At 43.9% G+C, this 26,602-nt stretch overlaps 1 protein-coding gene across 4 annotated transcripts in view; it reads right to left on the bottom strand.

The window, feature by feature from the left end:
- Window positions 1-26,602, bottom strand: part of MYO1B (myosin IB) — a 198,499-nt gene that overhangs the window by 28,093 nt on the left and 143,804 nt on the right. For 2 of the 4 annotated variants that reach the window (XM_005306813.4, XM_024109559.3), the window contains exons 14-23: window positions 23,129-23,233; window positions 18,863-18,925; window positions 16,873-17,073; window positions 14,018-14,244; window positions 12,685-12,885; window positions 11,129-11,222; window positions 10,359-10,508; window positions 8,006-8,074; window positions 530-616; window positions 159-245 (exon numbers count right to left, since the gene is read on the bottom strand). In XM_005306813.4, the coding sequence (XP_005306870.1) occupies window positions 159-245; window positions 530-616; window positions 8,006-8,074; window positions 10,359-10,508; window positions 11,129-11,222; window positions 12,685-12,885; window positions 14,018-14,244; window positions 16,873-17,073; window positions 18,863-18,925; window positions 23,129-23,233 (1,284 nt within the window). The remainder of the gene's footprint in view (window positions 1-158; window positions 246-529; window positions 617-8,005; window positions 8,075-10,358; window positions 10,509-11,128; window positions 11,223-12,684; window positions 12,886-14,017; window positions 14,245-16,872; window positions 17,074-18,862; window positions 18,926-23,128; window positions 23,234-26,602) is intronic. The other 2 variants (XM_005306814.4, XM_005306815.4) reach the window with 1 other exon arrangement.

The following is a 26,602-nucleotide window of genomic DNA, read 5'->3' as shown; positions in this document are numbered from 1 at the left end:
TATTAAGTGTGGCATAAATAGAAATGGGAAAAATCAAGGATCATGCTTTAGTATCTACTAGGTCACTTGTATTAGTTATTAATCCTCACTATTTACTACTGATTAAAGTTGGGTGTTGTTGGGTAATGAAAGAATCATGGAACGTGTGCATGAAGTACCTTATATCCAAGCCAGTAAGCCCAAATAACAGCAATAGCATGTTTATTTCTAGCCTCCTCCTTCAGTCGTCTCAGTTCCCTTCGCGCCTGTGGTGTATTTGAAAATGGGTTATAGAAAAAGTTTAGGGCAGAAAAGGTTACTGCAGGTCCCAATGGAGAGAGAGAGAAAGAAAGAAACCAGTCACTACAAAACCATAAATATAAAAGCATGTCCTGGTTTTCCAGATTGCAACTGTTAAAATGTGTGCAGCAAAGAGAAATGGAAGTTAAGTAGTTTAAGCCATTCAAAACATTTCTCTCTGTCTTTTCTGGGGGAACTTAGCTCCAAACACTGGCTTTGAAACACTGAATGTTTGCTGGCATTTTCTTACCTGGGTACCATGCCAATAAGCTGCAATGGTTGTGGCTGCTTCCTTACAGCGCTTCTGATGCTTAAGTTCTCGAAGAAGTTTTCGAGCCTGTGATCAATCAAAAGAAAAAAAGTAATACTCTTACTTCTAACCCCAACTTAATTTCAAAATGATTTACACCCTATTGTGCCTTTCTAATTCAAATCTGAGAGGGAGGAAAACAAAACAAAAAACCTCAACTCAACCTCGAATTTTGCAGATGGACAAGCAGAATAACGCGCAGATCTGAGAGGATGGAACTTGTGGCTATAGCATTGGACTGGGACTCTTGGTTCAATTTCTGGCTCTGCCACAGACTTCTCATGTGACTTGGGACAGGTCGCTGATTTCTCTGTGCCTCAATTTCCCTCTGTACAATCGGGATAATATTTCACTTCCACCCTTCATCTATCTCATCAATTTCGATTGTGGGTGGGATTTTCAGAAGAGCATGACTGATTTAGGAACACAACTCTCACTGAGTTTCAATGGGATATGTACTCCTGAATCATTTTGACACTTAAAAAGCTCAACCTGCCTCCTCTTCAAGGCAGTCTCTCACTCTGTGTCTGTGCAGTGGTTAGCACAATATTGCCCCAGCCTTGGTTAGCATCTCTAGGCACTAGCATAACACAAATACTAATCACAAATGTGATTGTTTTGGTCTGCCCTCAGAGGCTGCTGGCACTTAGGGATGGTCTTCATTCCAGTGTCAGTTCAAGCTATAATTCAAGTGTTTCCCCTATCCCAGCTCCCATTCACAGACCCAAAAAAAAAAAAAAATCTCTGGCTCTTGTTAAGTGGTCCTTTAAACGCAACCTAGCTATCTCATGGGGGGAAGGGGAGGTAAGGAAAGTTGAAGCCCAAATGCCGATGATGCTGAAACTAGCAAAGCATTGGGGGACAGCTACTCTGTTGTATGGCTCATCAAATCGTTCTGTGCTACTCGGGGGTTATTTGGCAGTGTGGCCACTCCCAGTCGAGCTAGGCTAACTTGAAGATTAAATCAAATATAGGTAACTCAAGCTAACTGCCATGAAGAGATACTTAAGAGTCTAGGTAAGAATACTGTTCCTCCAACAGACAACTCTATCAGTAGCTTGGCAGGATGTTAGGAGTCATTAAATAGATAATCAGGACAAAAAAAATTCTAAACTCCCTCTTTCCCACTCTGATCCTCACAGGGGAAAGTTATGAAATAACTTTCATCTCAGCTTTCAGTTTAAAAAAGCAAGTTCTGAGCCCTCGTGGTTGAAAAGATAACCTTCTAAATGTGAATTGAGTATGAATTGATGTCATGCCTACCTGAGCCCGTAGACAACCTCAAAAATGACTTACAGGTGTGAGCTCCCATAAGTCAATTACAAATGAGTGTCAGTTCTCAAGCCAGATAATGACAGTTCAGCGTCAATTTAAAATGATCAACAGAGTAGTAGTTAAAGTGGATGGAATAGGAAAGGAGGTGGGACAAAAACCTTGAGGGAGAATACTGGGAGTTGCTGCAAGAAGAATAGAGGAGATGTGCAAAGACAGATAAGAGGTACAGAATCAGAAAAAACAAAAATGCGAACAGAAGAGAAACCAAGGGAAGAAACAGCAGTGGCCTAAAGGGGAGCAGATTTTCTCAATGAGTAATACTGAATGGGACAATGAAGGTATTGAATAAATAATACAGTTGCTACAGAAAAGCTGTATTCTCTCCTGGATCTCTGAAAACCCTCCCACTCACGAGTAAGAGATCCACTGTGGACAGAGAGGAATATGAGCCCTAAATCTATTTCCTATATCATAACTAACAAAGCCCTCTTCTCTGAATGAGCTTGAGACCCACCCCCCCAGTTTTACATCAGGTTTGCAAAATTCTTCATTTGAGTAAAATCTTTCAGTTCTTCATACGCTCTTCTTTATAAATACATCATAAGGATAAACACCAGGGAGGAAGAAGAGTTATGTAATGGCCAATGTTGGCACAAGAACAAATGGATATAAATTGGCCATCAATAAGTATAGGCTTAAAATTAGATGAAAGTTTCTAACCATCAGAGGAGTCAAGTTCTGGAACAGCCTTCCATGGTGAGTAGTGGGGGAAAAATCCTAACTTGTTTCAAGACTCAGCTTGATAAGTTTATGGAGGGGATGTTATGATAAGATATATGCCATTGTAGACAAAGCCATCCACAACTGCTACTAGCAAATATCTCCAATGGCTGAAGATGGGACACCAAATGGGAGGACTTTGAGTTACTGCAGAGAATTTTCTCTTAGGTGTCTGGCTGGTGGGTCTTGCCCAAATGCTCAGGGTCTAATTGATTACGGTATTTGGGGTCAGTAAGGAATTTTCCTTCAAGTCAGATTGGCAGAGACCGTGGGTTTTTTCTCCTTCTTCTGCTGAGTGGGGCATGGGTCACTTGCTGGTTTGAACTAGAGTAAATGGTGGATTCTCTGTAACCTTGAAGTCTTTAAAACATGATTTGAGGACTTCAGTAACTCAGAGGTTATAGACCTTTTAGTTATAGAGCAAATAGCTTTTTGTGATCAGCGTTAGCACATTTATGTTCTAAACTAGGGTTTCTCAACCCGTGGGTTAGGACCCAAAACTGGATCACCAGAATGTTTCAAAGGGTCGTGTGGCAGCTCCTGTGGCTCTGTTCCACAAGGCTGGCTGGGCCCACCTCCCTGCTCCTGGCCATGCCACCTCTGGAGTCCCAGCATCACGATGACAGGAGTCTGAATAGGCCAAATTTGAGTGAGTGTCACTGCAACACCAGGAGCCAGGTCAGAATTCCACTCACATGCATTTGGTCCAGTCAGGAGGGTGGGGTCAAACCTGAGTGATACTTCAACCCCAGAGGTGAGCCTACAAAAGACCAAGTTAAGATCCCACTGGGGGACAGGAGGCTGTACCCGTGGGAAGAGTCTCTCAAGCCCTCTCAAGAATCTGACCATCATGTTATGGGAAACCATTATCTGTCCTTGGATCAGCAGGTGAAAACCAGAGATGGCCGCAAGATGCACTCTAATGGAACTGTGTGCCAGGCTCTGGTTCCTCAAATGGAGCAGGACAGCCTGTACAGAAGAATGCGAGGGAGAGATGCCACACTCAGATGCCCAGCGGGAAAACCTCGTCCACTTGGCCAGGTACAGTCAGTCTGGTTGAGGGCTTCCTACTTCCCAGGAGGACCTGTTGGACTCCTTCTGAACAGGTCTGCTCCAGCCACATAGCATCCATGCCGAGAGGTGGAGAGACTTGAGGTTGGAGTGTAGGAGCCGACCGTGGTCTTCTGACAGCAGGCCCTGTCGGTTGGGCAGGGGCCAAGGAAGGGCCGTTGCCAGGTTCATGAGCATGCTGAACCAGTGCGGGCAAGGTCACACCGGGGCGATCACAACAACCTGCGCTCTCTCTCTCTTGATCTTTGCCAAGACCCTGCTGATGAGTGGAATTGGACAGAACGCATACCTCAGGATCCCTAACCATGACAGGAGAAAGGCATCAGAGAGGAAGCCTTTGCTCAGACCTTTCCAAAAACAAAACCGGTGGCATTTCCTGTTCTGTCTGGTGGCAAACAGGTCCGCTTGGGGAATTCCCCACCTTTGGAAGATAATGCAGGCTACCTCTGGATGGAGCGACCACTCGTGGTAAGAGGAGAAGTCCCTGTTGAGCTGGTCCGCCAGCGTATTCTTGACGCCGGGAAGGTAACAAGCTTCCAGGTGGATTTTGTGGTTTATGCACTTTAAGACGGAGTGCCTCTTGACAGAGTCGACGAGCGCGCTTCCCCTTGCCTGTTTATGTAGAACATTGAGACTGTGTTGTCTGTCAGGACTCGTACCACCTTGCCAGACAGGTGGGGCAGGAAAACGCTGCACGCCAGCTGGACTGCTCGGAGCTCTTTGACGTTTATGTGCAACTTCGCCTCCTCTGGGGACCACATCCCCTGTGTCTGGAGTTCGCCGAGATGCGCACCCCAGATGAGGTCTGAGGCATATGACAGCAACTCGATGGAGTGAGGGGAGTTGTCTGACGCCGCCTGGAGGGCTGTCCTGGACACGGTTGTGCCCTCATCAAGGATCGCTCAGAACTCCTTGGAAGCCTCGGAGAGCGACCCTTTGAACTTGGCCTTGGCTTGCCATATATTGAAGTCATATTGGCCAAGGAGGGCCTGGTGGTTGGCCACTCTTAGCTGAAGGCTAGAAGACTAATAAAACTTACACCCAAAGAGATCCAACCTCCTTGAGTCTTTATTTTTGGGGGTGCCCTTGCCTGTCTTTGTTAACCATCTCACAAGGGAATTGGGGGCAGGGTGGGAGTATAAGTACTCATGCCCTTTGGTTGGCACAAAGTACTTGTGTTCAGCCCTCTTGGAGATTGGGGCCAGGGAAGAGGGGGTCTGCCACAGGGCACCAGTGATTTGGAAACCCCTTCATGAAGGGGTAAGACCACCCTGGCAGGAACCGAGGACATCAGAGAGTCTGACGGCTCTTCCAGTCCTCTGCCTAAAGCCTGAGGTTGGAAGTGACCCTCTTCAAAAGTTCCTGATGTGCTTTGGCATCATCCTGAGGAACTGGGTCAGGGGGCCCCATGAGAGCCTTGTCTGGCGACAACGATGATGCCAGTGCCGCGGGAACCTCTACATCCATTGGTGGTCCAGCAGCTTGCTCCCCTGGATCCTCCTGGACCAGCGGGGTCTTACGCCCCGAAGTCTCCAGCACCAGATAGGGACGGGATACCGAGACCACTGGCCTCTCCTAGGCTCCCAACACCGATTGGGCAGCCTGGGAAGGTTGGGTAAACTCCCAAGGGTTCCACAGGTACCATGGCGCCGGCCACTGCACTTGGGGCCATGGAACCGGTTTCAGTGCCATCGATGCCAGCATCACTGTAGGTACCGAGGCTTGTCCCGCAGTCAGGGAACATCGCTCCGTGCCGGAGCTGTAAGTCGGTACCGGGTGACCAGGAACGGGTGGCGCGGTGGCTCCTGTCCGACTGATGCCAGTTGCTGTGACCCAAAGCCGAGTTGTCCGAGCGAGTCAGGCATCTTGGTTGGGGTTTCGGAGCCCAACGGCATTCAGCGGATCTGCGTCGGACACAGGACGTCGTACGGGACCGGAAGCCACTACAGGCCAGCTGTCGGGAGGAACCTCCTAAGAAGGGCAATCTCCTAGGAGATGGGTGACGACGGCTGGGTGATCAGAAGTTTCTGCTCCGACTGGTACTGGGCCCTTAGAGATGGTCGGGGCCAGTCCCGGAGATCTTGCTGGGCGGCATATGCCCCAGAGAGTCTGCGCCAATCCACTGGCGAGGAACATCTGGAATCCCTCAATCGGTGCCCCCAGTGTGGGGAGCGAAGGGGTCTCCACTGAGCCTGCCTCTCGTCCTGAGGCATGTCGGCTTGGCACGGGCGAGCGATGGCGGGACGTCCCTATCGACAGGGAACAGTGCCACTGAGGCGAGGACACACGCATAGGTCCCAAAGCAGGTTTTCCCCGAGACCGGGGTACCGCTGGAGCCAACGTGGGCAGCACCAGGAGTGTCAGGATCTCATGAGCTGCTTGTAGGGCTTCGGGCGTCGACAGCACCTGAAACTCACCGGGGTCTGTACTGCTATCTGAAGTCGCAGGCAAAGTATAGGATGGGCCGCACCACTCGACTTGAGCTGCGGCCCGACTTCCTGAAGGGGGCGTTGAGCTGCCCGGCACGGATGGTGGCTCACCCCCAACCCTCTCCTTTCCCTTGCGGGAGGTAGATCGTCCCTTCACATTCTTCTTCGGCTTCATGACCAAAGCCGTGGAGGGAAAGTGGTGACAGCTCGTGGACGGTGTTGGCGGAGCACTGCACATGGAGGCCACGGCGCTCGGTGTGGAGTTGGACTGCTGCTCCGGTGCCGGAGTGAGTGCCGACTCTATTAGAAGCACTCTTAGAGGGATATCGCGCTCCTTCTTCATCCTAGGTTTAAAGGACTTGCAGATACGGCACTTATAATTTATGTGCCCCTTGCCTAAGCACCTTAGGCAGCTGGTACTTGGATTGCTGACGAACATAGGCCGTTTACAGAGATCGCAGGGCTTAAAACCTGGGGACCAGGGCATGCCCCATATCCCCTGGCTGATCCCATTCGGAACTAACGAAGAGTTGAGAACTACTATTAAGGGTTTAACTAAGAAACTACTCACTATATTCAACTATTTTCAAAGATTGCAAGAACAGAGAACGAAACAATGCTAGCCGAAGCAGCAGATGTTCCAACACGGTCACTGGCAGCAAGAAGGAACTGAGGGGGCGGGAGCTGGCGGCACCCCTTATACTGTGCCATGCGGGCACCACTCCAGAGGGCGCCAGAGGTAGTCCCCTACGGAAACTGCTAAGGGAAAAACTTCCGGCACAAGTGCATGTGGCAAGCACACACACCTCATATGGAATGGACCAGCTACATAAATATAGAGAACCCAAGTTATATCTGGGTCGCCAAACCACTATTAATCTGAGTTTGCACAAATAATAATTTCATGTTCTCAATTCTTTTAGGACATGCAATAACATAAACTGGCACCTGTCCTACAACTGTTGGGACTACCCTTGTAGCACACAAAGAGTTTACTTTGTGTAGGAGATAACAATACTAAGGCCTGGTCCACACTAACCCCCCATTTTGAACTAAGGTACGCAAATTCAGCTATGTTAATAATGTAGTTGAATTCGAAGTACCTTAGTTCAAACTTACCGCGGGTCCAGACGTGGTAGGCAGGCTCCCCCGTCGATGCCACATACTCCTCTCGCCGAGCTGGAGTACCGGCATCGACGGCGAGCACTTCCGGGATCGATCCGGGATCGATTTATCGCGTCTAGACAAGACGCGATAAATCGATCCCAGAAGATCGATTGCTTACCATCGGACCCGGAGGTAAGTGTAGACCTACCCTAAGATGCCAAGTTTTTTTCCTCACAAGATAAAAGGTGGGCTCACCTCTTTCCTGAAACTAGGTTTTAGGTGTAAGATTTTAGATATCCTCCAGTCTCTATCTGAGCACTAAGGCAATCTAATTTTTATCTCTCTTTACCACCTTGCTCCTTATAGTCTGTGTCATGGTGACAATTCTTCCTTCAAGAGCACTGGACAGGATTCTTTGAAGAGAGGCAATGCCACAACAAGTTGGGGGTGAAGATAGGGTGGGGTAATGGGACACACTCTCTCCAAGGGCCAAGTATACTGTATCAAGAGCATTCCCATATCCCCAGCAGGCACAGACGACTGAATTCAGGACAATCTGACCCAGGACCTGGCTGACACATAAACTTTATAAAACTGTGTTCAGTTATGTCTATGGATTTGAAAGTCTCTAAATTGGAGAGTAAATCTGCTACTTACCACTCATCTCTCCTCAACTGAGCCCAACATCCTCAGATTTTATTAGCCTAGGCTAGCAGAACCCAAGGCAGTCGCTGCTCAGTGATATCAAACTCACCTTCCATCCTCTGATGTAAGACTGTACTACAATGGCCGAACTCTTTATCCTCTGATACTTCTTTTGTTGCTGTATTAAAAATCAATAAATACCGTTCAGCAGAGAAAGTCATAGTTTTAAAACTGCTTTACATCAAAACATTCTTTGGTAACATCTAATAAATATATTCATATTGCAATTTAATCAAAAAACTAATGGAGAAGAGTGGGTTAATTTCTGAACACAGGGTGTGGATTTCACATCTAACTCAAGAGGAAACAAAACGCACAGACAGCAGAGTACATGGACAAGGCCACTTTATACACAAAGAAAGACTAACTTCCTGGCCAACAGAGGAAAGTTATGTGAATTCAATATGAACAGCCACTGTTTTGTTGTCTTTCCCACCAACAAAATAGCTCAGACTGTCACAAACGCTTTGCTCCAATTTGTCAGCTGAACTTGCCATTGACAATCATAAGGCTTCTGTTGTTCTTCACACCCATTGCCCTCTTATAGTATCAGTACTGATAATAGTTTAAAAAAGATAGTTTGCTGATGCCGGACTGGAATGCTATCCACCTAAGTCAGTTTGATGTACACCTTCTTGACAATTTCCTGAACAGTTGAACATTTTCCTCTTAAGATCAATAAGATCCTTATTTTTCTAGTAGACTGCCGGTTAATCTAATACCCTATCAGCAACAGGCTGAAGGTTCTGCAATGCAACATGAAGGGCCAAATACTCAGCTCAGCACCCAGTCCAAAAAAACTGTGCTGGTCAGCTCTGCTGAGGGGCGGGTGTGGGTAAGAGGAAAAGAATCTTGCATTGTTCCTTTAAGATGGATATTTCTAATGGAAGTTTCAAGATAATCTAACATTCTGTTTTACAGCACCATTGAGGGTAATCTTAAAATTCAGGCTCTAGTTTAGCCCTTTTCAATTGCTAATCCAGATGTCTAGATGTTCGAAGCCCTCCCTCACACGCCACAAAGCTAAGGAGCCATTCCATGGCCACTACTGTAGCTTCAACTTCCTCCCCACAATCCTCTCACAGACAACACTTTGTTATGGGCGGGTTCGGTTCTGTGAAGCAGCTGATCCCCTCGCCAGACCCTGAGCTTTACTCAGGCAGGGGATGCACACCCCTTATGCAGCCTCCCAAACCCTGACCCTCTTTGTGCCTCAAATCACATTAGTTCTGATGCAAGAGTGCTCTTTATATTCAAAAAGAGGGGCAGGATTTGCCCCCAGGTAATTTTTGGGGCACTTCAAGGAGCCAGATGACTGCATTCTAACAAAATGACTGCTCTACGTTTCCAGTAAACCAATAGAGCTCTACAGGTTCGGAAATATTCTTCCTAATGTTCATACAGATTTGGTCAGGTCAAATGTTGGCTTTTCATTTGTTCTTATTTTCTTATATCAACAGGCCTGCAAATTACATCTTTGACAACTCTATTTTTAAACTGTTAAAGCTCTACTGGTATACTCAGTAATGTAGATACATAGCTGTAATGCAATCCAATCCTAATGTTGGCGAAAAAAAAGGGAGTGAATTAAACTAGAGAAGTTTGTATTGGAAATTAATTTTTACAGTTGTAACAAGACAGTAAATGAATTATTTTGAGATATAAATAGCCACATATTTTCTAATTTTCCAAGACAAGTTAATCTTTGACTGACCTCCATGTTCAATCGAACTGAATACTAAAGGCTTTCAAGGCCACATAGAAGATTATCAAAAACCATGCATCATCTGGGATACACTAATTTGACAATATCGTAACATTTATTTAAGGGTAGCTCTGTTTCAGTGTGATGTGCTATTTCATCAAACCTTCTCTTGGACTTTCATAAGTCTTGATAATGTATATTTGTTTACAAAAGGAAATTAAAAACTTCTCTTACTAACTGGAAAAAAGATTGAAAACTATACATCACTTAAGTTCAGTTCACAGTGATGTGGAAGATCCCGTCTTCAACAAAATCTGAAATGGTCTTAGAACTATACTAGTAAGAACCATTTAAACACAGGTCTTTATGAGCTGTACCTAATAAGATAAATCATTGGGACTCTCCCAAGCATTCTTGTGCCTCAAATTTAAAGGCTTCAAATAAGGCAAAAGGCAAAATGCACCTTACAATGATAGAATTTCACATACAGTAAACATACACATTACTAAACTTTTGTACGCATTGGTTGCCTGTTGGTATATGCTACAAAGTTTTGCCCAATGCTTGAGTCTGTTGAACTATAGAGTGGTCAGACCCATAAAATTGGATACTTGCATCACTTTCATCAAAGCTGATAAAGAAAAAGAATCATTAAGTACTAATAAGAAACCTTTGTTTAATAAAATTTGCATCTTACTGCATATCTTCTGCACCAGGAAGCAATCACAATCTGGCTCCTTTTCATTAAAAGGAAATGTGTCCGACATTTCCAGCCTCTGTACATTTTCTGAATGAGTGTGGCCAAGTCCTCTAGACGTTGCTTTCTCAGGTCTTCTAATTTGAAAAGCTGAGTTAAAAAAATAAAAATAAATAAAAGACAGAAAAACGCAAAAGCGTAACTAGTATGACAAAAAGGGATCAATTCCCTGAGTCCCATGCTTCACCTCTTGAGAAATCTTTGGCTGGCTCATGATATCTGTACATGGCCACATAAATGTGGTATTGATTAATGTATGCCTTACATCCTTAGGTTATTCAGTGGATGAAGACTACATTAGATATTGGACTGTTGATGACAATTACCTTCATAGGCTTTTAATTCCCTCCCAGCCTCACTCAGATTTATTTTGAATGCCTTCTTATAAGCCTGCAAGCTATATAATGTTTATCACTCTAGTACCAGAACATTGTGTTTGGAGAAACCTCCACTAGTCATCCAGCAAATTCTTCAGCATTACTGATGGGTAATCATCATGCAAGCTGCTCTTTGTTTAGTGCTTAAAGCAGCCTGAAAAAAGTGGGCACTATCATAATCAGGGAGTAGCAACTTTGGAAAGACAGAGTTTAAAGTGCACCGCTCAGCAACCTGGTTCAATTTTATTTATTTAGTGCCAGGTCTGCAACACCTCATGCCCCCCTCAAAAGCACCGTCTTTGATTTTATAGTGGAAAAGTTTTGTTCACACACCGTTCTTGGGTTGCGGATGAATATCTTTGATCTTCCAAAGGAATATTCTTCCTCAGGGATTTCCAATTCATTGAACAGTACCTCTACACCAGCCCTAAGAGAGAAAAAATGAGCTTTTCGAGCTATATTTAAAACTTTTCAGACCAAAACATACAGACTACTTAGAGTTTACACATGCATACAAATTAATAGGCAGCATGTTAAGGATGTTTTAAATCCTTAGTGTTTGACATGAGAAGAATGGAAATGTAACTCCTTTACTCACATGTTTTTTATTAAACTATAGACACAAGAATCATATTTTGCAAGGGTATGGAGCAATTTGTGTACAAAGGGAACAATTACCATTAAACAGTGCCAGCAATGGCCTAGTTTTGACAGCAATAATGGTTTTACATTGAAAAGAAAATGAGACAGGATCTCACATGAATTTCGAAATATAATACAGGGGTTTAGATAGCACTGATTGAAGTGTTTCAGTCAAATACTACACCTGCACCTGTAAACAGTTTACTCTACAGGGCTCAGGGGATCGGTGGTGCTCCACTTCCCTCTGGGGGGTCTTTGTAGCTGGCTTGCCCTCGTAGGGAGCCTTTGCCACTTGCTGTGGCACACATGGTGCTGGCGGCGCAGGCAGAGACCTCTGCTCTCTCAGCGCTGAGGGAACTTGGGAAGGCGTCAAGTGTCACCACAAGTTTGGGTCCCCTACTGCTCCCAGGAGTCAGTGGTGGGTCCTTTAAGGGGACTGGGAAGGCACGTCCGCGTGGCTCCAGAGTGGCCAGGCGGCCTGAACTGGATCCTTTGCCCGAAGCCCCATGGCCTTTCTTGCCCGGGGATGGGAAGCCATGCTTCTTAGTTCTCTTTTTGGGCACCGTTCTACAAATACGACACTTGTCCTTCACATGTGATTCCCCCAAGCACTTGATGCAGCTGCTGTGGGGGTCATTTACAGGCATAGGAGCGTTACAGTCTGCGCAGAGCTTAAACCCTGGAGACCAGGGCATGCCCCACCTGGAACGAAGTCCCCAGTGGGACTCTAACTTCTAACTACACTTAACAACTACTTAACACTAAGTACTATAAACAACTATTTACAAGACCCTAAGGCTCGAAGTCAGAAAAGACAAAACTGCTGGCCCTTGCTATGCCAGGAAAGGCACTCCAACTAACCACCATGGGCGGTAAGAAGGAACTGAGAGGGCGTAGGGCCAGTGGCGCCTGATATACCGATGCATGAGCATGGCATTCAAGGGGGCACCACAGCCAACCCTACGGATACCGCTAAGGCAAAAATCTCTGATGACCGTGCACGTGAGCGCGCGCACACACACACACACACACACACACACACACCTAGAATGGAATCAACATGAGCAAACACTCAAAGAAGAATGAGAGTTTGAAACAGAAACAGTGAGAAAGAATCAAGTCACACTGGGATAATATTTAATCTTATTTTAGAATTCCTGATTTATTTAAAAATTTGAATATATGTGGAAAGCAATTATTTTATTCACTGAGCTATGAAGGAATATGAATACCAATGTTTTTCTTACCTAGCAGGTCCTCTCCAATGGGGCCAGGTCTGCTTACAAAGCATCTTGTACCTTTCTAGACAAAGCTCATAAGGCTGTCTGAATGCGTAGCCTGCCCTTCTAACCCGGACATTCTCTAGGAGACCTAGGTACCGGACCTGGTGACACACTAGAGCTTCATTGAAGATATGTGCAGCTTTTTTGTCATTGGGCTTGATGCATCTGGAAATTGAAACAATATTCTGCATTTTGTAGGAATACTTGTTTATTGTATTGTACATGTAAAGCTATTATGTTGGTGTTCACACCTCAACTGCTAGCAGAGCACCTCACCCTCCCTGATTGAACTAACCTCGTTATCTCCATACTGATTTATACCTGCCTCTGGAAATTTCCATTACTTGCATCTGAAGAAGTGAGGTTCTTACCCACGAAAGCTTATGCTCCCAATACTTCTGTTAGTCTTGAAGGTGCCACAGGACCCTCTGTTGCTATTATGTTATAATTTAAATTTTACAAGCCATGCACGATCAGATATTAGTTCATGTTTAATTTAGGTAAGTGCATTGGATACAAATAGCACCCCATTTTCAAATTTCATTTCCTAAAAACCTACAATGAAACAAAACTTGCCATTCTAAAATATTAACTATGTACACGTGAATTGCTGACATACCAAATTCAATGCATATACAATTACAAGCCAGTGAGATATGCGGATAGGCTATGATCCAGCAAAACACTTGAGCATGTAACGAAGTTTAAGCACATAAATAGCCCCACTGAAGTCAATAGCACTGTTTGAGTTCTTAAAACCTAAGCATGTGCTTATGCACTTTGCTAAATTAGGACCATAATTTTATTCAGTTTCTCTATTTTTTTTTTCCTTTTACACTCTTTTGTTTAATGGCCTGCTTATGGAAGATGTTAGAATGAAGTCCTATTTATCCACAAACAATTATGTGGCATGGGCAGCACCAATGCAAGCTTCCTCACACTGCCCCTACCAATGTGCTCACCCGTGACTCTACAAGAGTAAGGGAGCAGTTGCATTTCTTGGCCAATTCATCCAATGAACTCTCCAAGAATGCCAAGAGTCCTGTTAATGCCAGCTCTGGTGGAGGATTTGGGGAAGTGCACTAAAACCACCAACTCATTTCATATAGACAATTGAACAAGCAGGAGAAAGTAACAATTTTCAGTCACTGCTCACCTGGACTGAGTTTACATCAATGAGCTACAAGAGAGAGGTTTCATTATATCTTGAACTACTCTCTGTTTTTTTGCTATCACATTTGGTTAAAGGCAGACATATCCATTATCATTTTTTAAAAGCTATCAAAGAATAACTTACCTAATATAGTTTGGATTTTTTGTCTGCAAGTTCTTCATCAGAGTAGCTACAGAAGCCTTGAATTGTGAACCTGCTGTTGGGGGCCTCTTTAGGTTAATCTTGGCAGGGTTACCTTCTGGGAATAATGCTTTAATTAGGGAGTGGTTGGCCTTCCACATAGCCTGGGAGAGGTCACGGTAGAGTAGATCATTATTCTTGTCAACAAATCCTTCTACCTGGTACATAACCTAAACAACATAGAAGAATCTCATTGACTGATATTTTGGGATATAATATAGGTCAAAATTAGAGCTGGTCAGGAAGTCCCTCCTCTCCCCACACCCATATGATATTTTCCAAAAAAAAAAAAAAAACCAATCCCAAAATATTTTCACTGAAATTTCTCTCAACATTTTTTTGAATGTTTATAAAACAAACACACAACTTTGTTAGAGGTTTTTGACTTTTCAACAAAAGCCTAAAATGTTTTGAACAATGTGGACATTTTCCATAAAGATTTCTTTTTTGTCAAAAAAAAAAAAAAAAAAGATAGTAAATTTTCAGCCAACACTAGTCAAAATATTTAGCAGAAAATAATACTCTTTAGTGATAGCCTGGGAAATTGATAAGCCTCCTCGCCCAATTAACACACAAAGAAGTCTCCCACTCCAGCCAAATTAATAATTTCTCCCTTTGGAAAAATGCAGTGATTATTTCCTACTGTTTTAAATCACTACACCAAAAAAACCTTTCCAAAATAGCCAACCAACCCCAACCACATTTATATAAGTTTACTTAAGTAAAACAGCCAGTTACAAAGGAATATTAAAAATTACACGAGAAAATTCCTACATCTCAGTTGATATGTACTGGCTACCTGTATACTCCCCAGGGGGCTGGCATTTTAAAAATAATTCTTACATGGAAAACAGCCTGATGACATGCATGGACAGGAAGATGTGAGCTACAATTGCAGACACGGGAGGCCTCCAGCAGAGCTTTACCCAGCTCTCCATAGGAGATACTCTAGTTTTTTGGGTTACCTTCTTTTTTTAGTCCTGAATGTTTTGGCACATGATCTCTTTGATAATACAGATGCCTTCAGTTTCATTATTTCATTTATTTTTATTTTTTATGTCTATAGTACATTTAATAAAACTAAATATTAATGAATATTAATGTCATCACCATGTTTTACAGTGGATCAAGTGACAGGAAAATGAAATGTTTCCATTTTTTACATCCAATTCTGAATGTAATTGATACGGAAAATATTGGCAGGCATTGCTACTGAAAAACACATACAATAACTTAACTAATTATATTTTGAGGTAATAAAGTCACCACCTTTTGTTAATCAGTGTGCCCAGATCAAACTGTCTTCAACCGGGCATGGAAAAACAATGTCAAAATAGTACGTACCAACTGAATGTTCTACTCAGTTGGTAAATGTCAGAACAAATGAGGACTCATTGGCTGCTAGTACAGACAGATTATCTGCCCTAATCCCATTCCGAGTGTCGAGAATTCTCTTCAATCAGTTTATTTTAATTTTGACAATTAAATTAAAAAACAAATAAAAACGTCTTAAATAGTAGTCCAGGGCAGATTAAAATTCAATACAAAATATAACCATCAAACACAAAATATACATGTCATTAGGCTAACTATTACGCCAGTCCAGGGAAACCCCGCTCCCAGCAACTTTACTGCCACAGGCTAAGATATATAACTGTGATGTCAAGTTTGTGATACATAAACTGGTGAGAAGTTAAAATAATGTTAAAAAGAATCAATACATTGTTCTAACCAATGATGGGTAAAATTTTTTTTTAAACCTGTCCAAACCTTCACTCATGCACTGAAATGAACGATTTTTCAAGTTCAGATCAGTGGCCTACTCTGTCACTGATTGTCTTAGCTCATGTAATGATCATGATTTCTTTTTTTTTTTAAAGTTATATGCAAAGAAAATATCAAAAACTTAAAACTGTGAGGCCTAGATTTATTCATGCTGTTTATCTTAGTAAAAGCAAAATACATTTCCAAGCCCTCTGTAGTGCTTTATCTTCCATCTGTCTAAACAGACAAGATTTCAAAATAAAGTCAGCTTCCCTCAAATTTATAAGAACTCCACTTTCTCAGAGTATGAGCCATTTTAGTGATAGCAAACCCATTTTCAAGACAATACTTCACCTTCAATGTGTGTTAATGTTTGCATCTCTAAACAGGACATTTTTGGTTTCACGACCTATACACTTTCAGTGATTGAGGGCTTGTCTACATTACCGGCTGGATCGACGGGCAGCAATCAATCCAGCAGGGGTCGATTTATCACGTCTAGACATGATCAATCAACCGCCGAGCACTCTCCCATCGACTCCGGTACTCCACCAGAGTGAGAGGCGCAGGCGGAGTCAACGGGGGAGCGTCAGCTGCCGACCTACTACAGTGAAGACACTGCGGTAAGTAGATCTAAGTACGTTGACTTCAGCTACGTTATTCACATAGCTGAAGCTGAGTAACTTAGATTGATCCCGCCCCCAGTGTAGACCAGGCCTAAGTCAACAAGAGTTTTGCCATTGACCTCAATGAATGCAGGATGAATCCTCAAAAATGAAAATACACTGTCAAATAATTAACTTGTCACTAGTTTATTAATAGAAAGATTCAAGAATATAGAAGTAATTTTATTTTATATTCTGCATTTGACTGAGGCAACTCCAAGCTTCCACATCATTCCTTCATTGTATCCTCATTTAGTATTTAAAAGAACACATCATTGTTTCACTTCCCAAACCTGGAGCACATGCAGTTTGGCCTCACATGCAAAAAACACACAGCAAGCCATGGGGGATGTTCTTTCAATACAGTACCTTGCCAGCATAATGCTGAATTCTGAAGCAACTGTGAGGCAGCGATGTATCATTCAGGAAACGTGAACACTTGCTCATCCTACTCTCAAAGTGCTGATGAGTGGCACAGACTTGGTTCAGTTTCTCTAAAAAGGTGTCGTCAGTAACGGTGCCTGGCCTCAGACATTCTTCATCTAGCATAGCCAGAATTCCAGTTTGATTCTGTAGTTTAAAAACAAATTTCCTTCTTTCCTTAATGCATTGTTTTTATTTTTTATGGAGATAAATAAAATTGTGCTACCTTATACAAACAGTAACTAAGATTGAACTTTACTTTATCAGAATATACATAGAAATGCAGAAGTCAGAAGTAAAGATCAGCCATATTAGTGCATTTTCTGCTGCTGTTCAGACCCATTAATTTAACAAGTCAGAACTTTGCAATTAGCCTTCCAAATTTCCAACCTTCACATTACAGATGCTTTTTAATTAAGAGCAAAGAAGCGATTCCATTCTGAACCCCTCTTTTTAGCCATTTGTAACTTTCTCAAAATTCTTCTTTTGGACACACAGTTCGCGAGCTTGATCTCAGCTCAAACATGAATTTTATTTTGAAACTGTGAAGTAAACTTGTTGAACCATTTTCAAGACACCTGAGCAAATGGGAAAAAAACAGGTTTCCTCTCAAAGAAAAGAAAAGTTTTTGCATATGTTTTTTTTTTCAAAATGACATTTTCTCAAGTTCAAATTTAAGATCTAATTCTTCATTGTGAACTAATTCAGCTCTTGCATCTAAATTCACCCTCAGCATGAGCAGTAAAACTCTGCTGTCCCTGATAGAGCAGGACCTATAAAAGCCAACTATGAACACCCCTCAGTTTGAAAGTGTTTTTTAATTAATTGATAATACTAACAAGCTACTATATAGTGTTCAAAGCACTTCATAAAGAAAGGTATCTCCTGATTTTACAGAAGGAGTATGGAGTTCAAAGTCACATAACAGGTCAGCAACAGACCTAGGGATAGAACCCCAGCCAGCCCCCACTACTCCCAGTATAGTGACTTATTTCACTTGACTAAAATATACAATCTCCACATTCACACTTATGAATTTTTGAAGATGATGCACTAACCATTCACAGTATCTTAATTAACATTTAAAGTGTGCGACCTAGAAAATGGACCCTTCTTCACAGCAACTCAAAATCTGCCCAGGTTCCATTTTCCTCACCCCTTCTCCCCAACACACATTTGGTTTCTGAATGCACATTCTTGAGATTTGAGTCTTCTGACTTGTGCTTTTAACTTTTAACCTAAATTTAACTTCATTTTTTCTCCTATTTTGTTTATATAAGAGCTAATCTATAGCCTTCCACTCTAAAGGAGGTAAGGTAATCAATTTATGGGCAAAACTAGCATGCATTTTGTACTATTGGTTAAACAATGTTTCAGTTTGCATTGTTGTTAAGGAACTAGCATGACATGAAACAGAATATGTGTTAAATCAACATGAACTACTGTGATTAAGTACAAGCTGTATCAGAAGCATACAATAACTCAATAACTGAGTTGCCTGGTTACCATTAAAAAAAAAACATTTACAGCATGACTGGCAGTTGCTCATTATGTCTTCTAATAAAAACAGCACTGCATCAAAACACTGATTATGTGAAATAAACTGATATTAGTGAGATAACAAGAATACATTGAGTGCTGCACATCTATAAGAAAAAATGCAATGACATATAAACTCTATCTTTGTCCATTCCACACTTTTGAGATACGTTAGATCTTTAGTATAATAAAATAAGTGAACTGTGATTTAATACAAAGTCAGAGGGTCACTTGTTTCTGAAATCAATACACTAAAAAGCTCTCATTACAAACTAATTTTAATTCAATGCAGTTACGATATTTCTATTTTATACATCTTAATTTTCAAATTTTAATTCAAATTTTAGAAGAAGAATTCACAAAGGCAAAATCTTTGAAAGTAGCAATTGCAACTTACATTTTCTATCAGGTCACAAATTATGGCATTGTTGAAATATTCAATATGAGTCCATTCAATATCCTATAAAAACAAAAAGCATATAATATATGAACTGAGAGAAATAACTGCAGGAGTTCTCTCTATTGGCATGTTTTTATTGCATTCCTATTTATTAAAATACCCTTTTAAAAGTCAGCCCTATATATGTAGATTTTTGGATCCTAACATTTTATTTAAAAAATGCAATCTACCACTAACATTATTTGGCCAAAATGAATGCCCTTGAATGGTTTCCAGACTTGCTTTCCATTCCCTTCTTCAATCTGTGTCAATTTCCCATGCACTTAATTGGAAACAAGCCAAAATTTTATACTGCAAGGCTTGGGTCAGTAATGCTTTGTGTACACTTACAATGTTTATAAGGAAATAAGTCATAATTTCAGTACAAGAATCTAAGACCCAGATTTTTCTGTTCTTAATTTTTGTTCAGGAGCAAAAAAAAAAAGCTTAAATTTAGATGAGATCATCTGAAAAATCCACTGAGTCTTGCTGTTATTCAGATATTTGGAAAAAATTAACATATTAAAATCAACTATAGAACTTCCAAGTATGGAATAATAGCCCTACACCAGATGACAATGAATGACAGAAAAAACCACGAGAGTTTCAGACTCGGAGGGATATAGCCAAATTTATAAAATAAAAATACAAGCATTTCAATTCCATACTTAATTTGTATTCTAGAGCAACATCTAATATTTTAGTTTCTTCAGAGTGGTTGAAATTTAATTCATGAAGTAAATTACAGTAATTATCTTTTCAAGTGCTTGACCAATCAATACAAAAAAAAAAAAAAATTGCCTTCGTGATTATAAGGCCGGAAGAAAGTCTATCCAATTTTCAAAAATATTTACACAACACAATAGTGCCATTCAATCTGAATACAGACAGCACACAAGTCTCTACAATTTTGAAAGATATTTCCTATGGCCTATATATATATATATTAGTGGGGAATACTGCTAGAATCAATAAAAACTTTGTAACTTTAGGCACAGCCACTGTACACCACCAAAGCATACTAATTTAGGCTCCAAAACTCATATTCACAGTTTATTCTTAAAACAGCATGTATGGCTCATTGTAAGATAGGGTGACCAGACAGCAAATGTGAAAAATCAGGACGGGGATGGGGGGGGGGGGGGGTAATAGGAGTCTATATAAGAAAAAGACCCAAAAATCAGGACTGTCCCTATAAAATCGGGACATCTGGTCACCCTATTGTAAGAACTCACTGCAGAAAATTAAGGGCATGTCTACAGAGCAAACAAAAACCCACAGCATCAAGTCTCAGAGCCTAGGTCAACTGACTCGGAATCACAAGGCTTGTACTGCAGGGCTAAAAATAACAGTGTAGATGTTTGGGCTCAGGTTGGAGCCCAGGTTCTGCAATCTCGCAAGGGGGAAGAGTCTCAGAGCCCAGGCTCCAACCGAACCCTGAATATCTAGTAGGGTTACCATATTTCAATACTGCAAAAAGAGGACACTCCATGGGGCCCGGGCCCGCCCCAACTCCGCCCCTTCCCCGAAGTCCCCGCCCCAACTCCACCCCCTCCCCTGAGCACCCCGCATTCCCCCTCCTCCCTCCCGCCCCCCGGCTGCTGTTGCGCTGGGAAAGTTGCTTCGGCCCCCGCTGCGGTGGAGAGCGGCGGGAGCCGGGAAATTTGGAGCCCGGGGAGGAGGCAGTGCCCTTACCATGCCTCCCTATTTTCCCGGACATGTCCAGCTTTTTGGAAATTCCTCCCAGACGGGGATTTGAGGACCAAAAAACCGGACATGTCCAGGAAAATCCGGACGTATGGTAACCCTACCCCAGATCTGCCTCCCGCCCACCCGCCGGACCCCCCCCCCCCCAGGCCTCACCTCAGAGCCGCTTCCTCCCGCCCGCCAGATCCCCCCAGGCCTCACCCCAGAGCCGCCTCCTGCCCACTGCTGGACCCGCCAGGCCTCACCCCAGAGCCACCCGCCCTCCACAGGGCCCATCCTCAGCCTTCTCCTGCCTCAGTGCCTCCTCTCCTGAGAGCCTGCCCTCCGCAGCCCCCCCACTCTCCACAGCCCCTGCCTCAGAGCCCCACACCCCCTCCCACAGCCCCCATCTTCCATAGTGCCCCCACCTCAGTCCTCCCTTTCACCTCCCTCCATAACCCCTACCCTTCATTTCCCCACCTCCTCCCATAGCCCACCCCCTCCACAGCCCCCCACTCTCCACAGCCCCTGCCTCAGAGCCCCCCACAGCCCCTGCCTCCACAGCCCCATACCCTCAGAATCCCCCCACCTCAGAGTCCCCCACCCTTCACCTCCCTCAGGGGAGCCTCCACCCCGCTCCCAGCCAGACCCGGCGAGGCTGCGGCAGCTCAGGCCGGGCGGCTGCAGGAGGCGCTGCAGCGCGGGCCCTTCCTGGGTGGAGGAGCTCGGGCTCCCAGGAGCCGCCGTGCACCGAGAAACTTTCCCCTGCGCAGGGACCCACCCCCGGGCAGTGGCTCCACCGGGGGGGAGGCAGCCCCGGCTGCACGGACCGCTGGCGGGGCGGGGGGGGGAGGGCTCCTTGCACAGCCAGAACGGAGGGGGAAGACTGAGACTCTGCCAGAGCCACGGGGGATGCTCGGAGGAGGGAGATGCGGCCACGGGTCCCCCGCACCAGCAGCTGGCTGCAGAGACGCCACCGCTCCTGGCCGCGGGGCGCAGGGTTGCAGCAACATGGGGGGGTTGCAATCCGCAGGCTGAGCGAGCTGACACCCCAAGAGAAGAGGCGGCAGTGGGTAGGGTTATCATACGTCCGTATTTTCCGGACGTTTTTATATATTTAAAAAATCCTCCCGGACCGCAATTAACAAATAAAAAGCCGGACATAACCGGGGAAATACGGACATATGGTAACCCTATGTCTAGACTATTTTTAGCCCCGCAGCGCAAGGCCAAGTCAGTTGGCAGGCTCTGAGACTCACTGTCATGGGATGGTTTTGTTGTTGTTGTTTAGACATGGGGTTTTTCAACATTTTTCTTTTCGAGGCCCCCCCCAACATGCTATAAAAACTCCACTATCCACCTGTGCCACAACAACCATTTCTCTGTGTATCCAGCAGATAAAAAGGAAGGGCCAGTGTCATGGGGTAGCAAGCAGAGCAATTGCCTGTGCCCCACGCCACAGGGGGCCCCATGAAGCTAAGTTGCTTGGGCTTCGGCTTCAACCCCAGGTGATGGGACTCGGGCTTCAGCTTTCTGCCCTGGGACCCAGCAAATCTAATGCCGGCCCTGTTCTCTGCTTTATTTTGATGGACTCCATGAAACCTGCTTGCAGTCCCCCAGGGGTCCCCAGACCCCTGATGGAGAACCACTGGTTTAGACATACCCTCAGAGAAATCTCTATGCAATTACTTCCACCACACTTCTCCCATTTCATCTACCTTACTGACCTTAGAACTATCACTCATCTGTCACTAATAATGCATCTATTTGAAAGTTCAGTCTATTTTACACCCGACAAAATCATACTGTGAAATAAAAGTATATTTTCTTTTGTATTTTAGCTCTATGAGGGAGCTAAAGAGTTTCCTGGGAAAATTGCAAAGACTGGTTCAAGAGGCCAGTCAAAGGACTGAAAACTATATCAAGTGACCAGCCTGACATTGGGGGATGAAGGAGTCCTGTGTCAGACAGAGAGAGATATACACACAGAACTATCATGAGACTGTGACGAGAGGGACAGGCCCTGTGAGAGGACGAAGTTCTCTGAACCTGCACCAGGGTCTCCACATGGAAGATGGACGACAGTTGGTAAGCCAGACCTGCATATAAGCTGTTTATTGTTTTTTAAGGTATATTTTTCTCTGTAACACCTTTGCTCTGAATAAATAATACTTTGCTTTATGAAGGGTGGTTGGTCACTGTATAACCCTGTCATTTCTCAGAGGACAGGGCCACAAGTGCTGAACTACCATCAGATCTGCTAAGGTGATCACAGTGAACCATAGCCTAAATCCCCAGTCTAGAAGGGAATGTGTCATGGGACTCTGCCCTGAGAAAGGTAACAGAGGTTTGAGACCTATAGCGGGGATCAGAGGTGCAGTTACCCTGGGAATTCTGACAGCATGTGGCAACAAACAGAGCTACCCTCCATGGCAGGCTGAGGTTCAGAAAGAGAACGCTGGGTACTGTGCCCAGAAAAGGTGTATATTGGCAAGTGGGTAAGAAGTGATCATACAAATAAATGAATTTGAACATTACCTCTCGTATGTATTCCTCCTGCTCTTCTTTTAGAGTGAGTTCAATGAAGATTTGCTGCAGCTTCTCATTACAATAGTTAATAATGAACTGCTCAAAGCTGTTGTCCTGTAAAACAAATCAACACATTTCTGTTCATTTGTTGCATGTATCATGCTGTGGAATTCAGTTGGAGTAAGTTACAGCAAAGGCCTTTAGTCTACAAGCAGCTTCACTGGCTACTCTTTCTGGTTTTAAAGGTGGCATTTCCATATATACATTGTTAAAAATGGATGACAATTTCAAAATTTAGGGTCAAATCTTCTCATGTGATTTTCCCCACTAAGAGGGACTACAAACTACAAGTTTGATTTATGGTGTTTCCTCATCATTTCCTCACGGTGGGATGTTAATATGGGGCTATTATAATATGATGTGGCAATTTCCCATGATGCCAGAGCAGTGATGAGCTCCCAAAATCCTAAGAACCGGTTCCCTATCGGGTCCTTGGCAGCACTTCGGTGGCGGGGTGGGGTGGGGTGTCCTTCACTCGCTCTGGGTTTTCGGTGGCATTTCGGGGGCAGATCCTTCACCCGGAGTGAGTGAAGGTCCTGCCGCCAGAGTGCCGCCGAAGACCCAGTAGGGAACTGCCCGGTGAGTACATTACAAGCCCCATGTGCCTGTCTCCCACCCACCCACCCGACCCCAACCCATGTCCTGCACCCAACTGCCCCCCTCAGAATCCACAAGTTTCTCCTCCCCCCCCTTCGCCACTGCGGCAGCAGCCCGGGGCTCTGGGGGCTATTTAAAGGGCTGGGGCTCCCCTGCTTCTACCACCCCAGGCCGCGCTACTACTCCAGGGCTCCGGCCCTTTAAATAGTTGCCTGAGCCCCGGGGAAGCGGCGGGGCTCTGGTGGCTATTTAAAGGACCGGGGCAGCAGAGGCAGCCCAGCCCTTTAAATAGCTCCTGGAGCCCCCTGCTACCCCTGGGCTCTGGGGGCTATTTAAAGGGCCGCAGCTCCCCTGCTTCTACCGCCTTGGTCCTTTAAATAGCCCCCGGAGCCCTGGAGTAGTACCGTGGCTCTGGTGGCTATTTAAAGGGCCGGGGCAGTAGAAGCAGCGGGAGCCCCGGAGTTTTTAAACAGCTCCCAGAGCCCCGCAGCCCTACCCCAGGGCTCCAGCAGTAGGGCTCTGGTGGCAATTTAAAGGGCCTGGGGCTCCAGCCCCTGCTGGGAGCCCCAGACACTTTAAATTGCCCCATGGGGAAGCTGGGCGACCCCTTTAGCAACCGGTTCTACACCGACTTCTAAATTTAACAGCTGGTTCTTGCGAACCGGTGCGAACCAGCTCCAGCTCACCACTGTGCCAGAGCAAAGAGACCATGTAGAGAAGACTTCCCCCTGAACAACCCACTCCTAGCATGTGACACATTGGGAGCACCTAAAGGGAAGTTTCTCCAGGCTCTGCAACATAAAACCATGAAACCCCTTTACCCTGCACAGCAAAATATAAATGTCAGTCTACTCTCTAACATTATGTTTTTTTTTTAACTGATATGCCCTTGCATTCATTGATTAACCAGTATTGCTTGAGAGCGCAGATATAAAAGTAAAACAAGTGTATTATCAGTACTGTTATAAGATCCATAGTAAATGAAATATTACATTTCCCTATGGATTCTGACTAGCAGGGCGTGTGGCCACTCAGAGGCACTGTGGTGCAAATCAAACTACGGAATGTCATATTTTGGATATCACCACAGTACACTTCCAAAATAATACATTTCAGACTCTGAGAAGCTATCATTGGGACAAGTTCCTAAATACTATGGATGAAATTGCAGCCCCATTGAAGTCATTGGTATAACTGCCATTGAATTCCAAGGGGCCAGGATTTAGCTAATATCTTTATTTCAATTATCTTAAACCAAGGCAACCAGGGTCCAGTTACACATTTTCTGATACATGCTTAAAATGTGTTTATTAACAAAAAGATACTTTCTAGGCTCTATTTTCTCCTTAGTAAGTGTTCATAACTCATTAACACATTGAATATGCATATCTATTAGAGCAATTTTACTTACAGTTATGTAAAAGTAGTTTTAGTTCTTACTACTGTTCTTTCCTTCTTAATTAAAAAGACATTCCAACATGTTACTTTTTTTACTAGCTAATATGGCTATGTCTTTGGTTATTTGGAGGACTGATATTTGTGTAACAAACTAAACCATGAAGTTACACCCGTCACAAATCTGCTGCACAATACCTATGAAGCTGAAGTTATACTGACAAATTTCTTGATAATTAAAAAAACCTGCAATTTTTTAAACATCGGTTTAATCAACTAGCTGCTACAGTACTAAAACCACGATTAAGAACACACTCAAGCAGATTAGGAAAAGCTGAAGTCATTAAACCCATATCAACTTGGGTTTAAGCTAAAGCAAAATCAAAGCTGATCTCTAAGGCTATGTCTACATAGCAACTAGACACTTGCAGCTGGCCAATTCCTGCCAACTCCAGCTTGCAGGGCTTGGGCTGTGGGGCTGTTTTATTGCTGTGTAGATTTCCCGGCTTGGGCTAACTCTGGGACCCTCCCAGCCACCTCACAGGGTCCTAGAGCCTGGACTCCAGCCCGAGCCCGGAAATTTACACAACAATGAAACAGCCCTACAGGCTGAGCCTTGCGAGTTCGAGTCAGCTGGCACAGGCCAGCCAGGGGTGTCGAGTTGCTATGTAGACATACCCAAAAATTTTCTGCAGCCCCTTCAGACCCTGACCCTCCCTCAAAGCTTAATTACAGATCAGGGTTTGGAAATTTTTCATAGCTCTAGAAGAGAAGGTTCAAAACGTAGCATACATCAAAACTGCACTGCAAACAAGTCATACTTACTGCATTCTGTTGCAAAAAGACAAATTACATAAACTGCAATCAGTCCTTATACAATTTCCGCAGCACTACAGTATACAAAGCTACACAGAATGAGTGCTGACGGATATAAACACAGTAGTACAGTGGCATCTTTTAGTTTACATATCCATAGCTTGATACAGATCCATGTTTGTACATCACACTGAAGATGTAAAATGCAGTATAAATGTTAAATGTTACCTATGTAGAGATGCATGCATAGTTATTTTAGTTACTTGGCAATGTGACCTAAAACAGGAGTTCTCCCATGTTGCACTTCTTTCTGGTCAGTGAACAGCATTTGACTTGGACAGTCACATATAGGACCCTATGACTATTAATAGATAAACCTTGTTACAGGGGAAGGAGCTACAACACTTTCAAGGAAGAAGGGGTAAAAGTTTAACATATGTAGATAAACTAAATATATCAAGAGTGATGCCTTTGAGGAGAACAGAGTCAAACTGACGTATCTCCTTTGCCAAAACAGTGGTGAGATACAGACCATATCCTGAAGTCCGATAACCCTATGCACCACCAAAAGAATGTTCTTCCTTAGGGATTATTTTTGTCCTTTTACAAGGACAA

The sequence above is a fragment of the Chrysemys picta genome, chromosome 11, assembly GCF_011386835.1.
Source record: "Chrysemys picta bellii isolate R12L10 chromosome 11, ASM1138683v2, whole genome shotgun sequence".
In the NCBI taxonomy this organism is placed as follows: Eukaryota; Metazoa; Chordata; order Testudines; family Emydidae; genus Chrysemys; species Chrysemys picta.
Note: the sequence above shows the minus strand (reverse complement) of the source record. Positions and strands in the feature narration are given on the sequence as shown.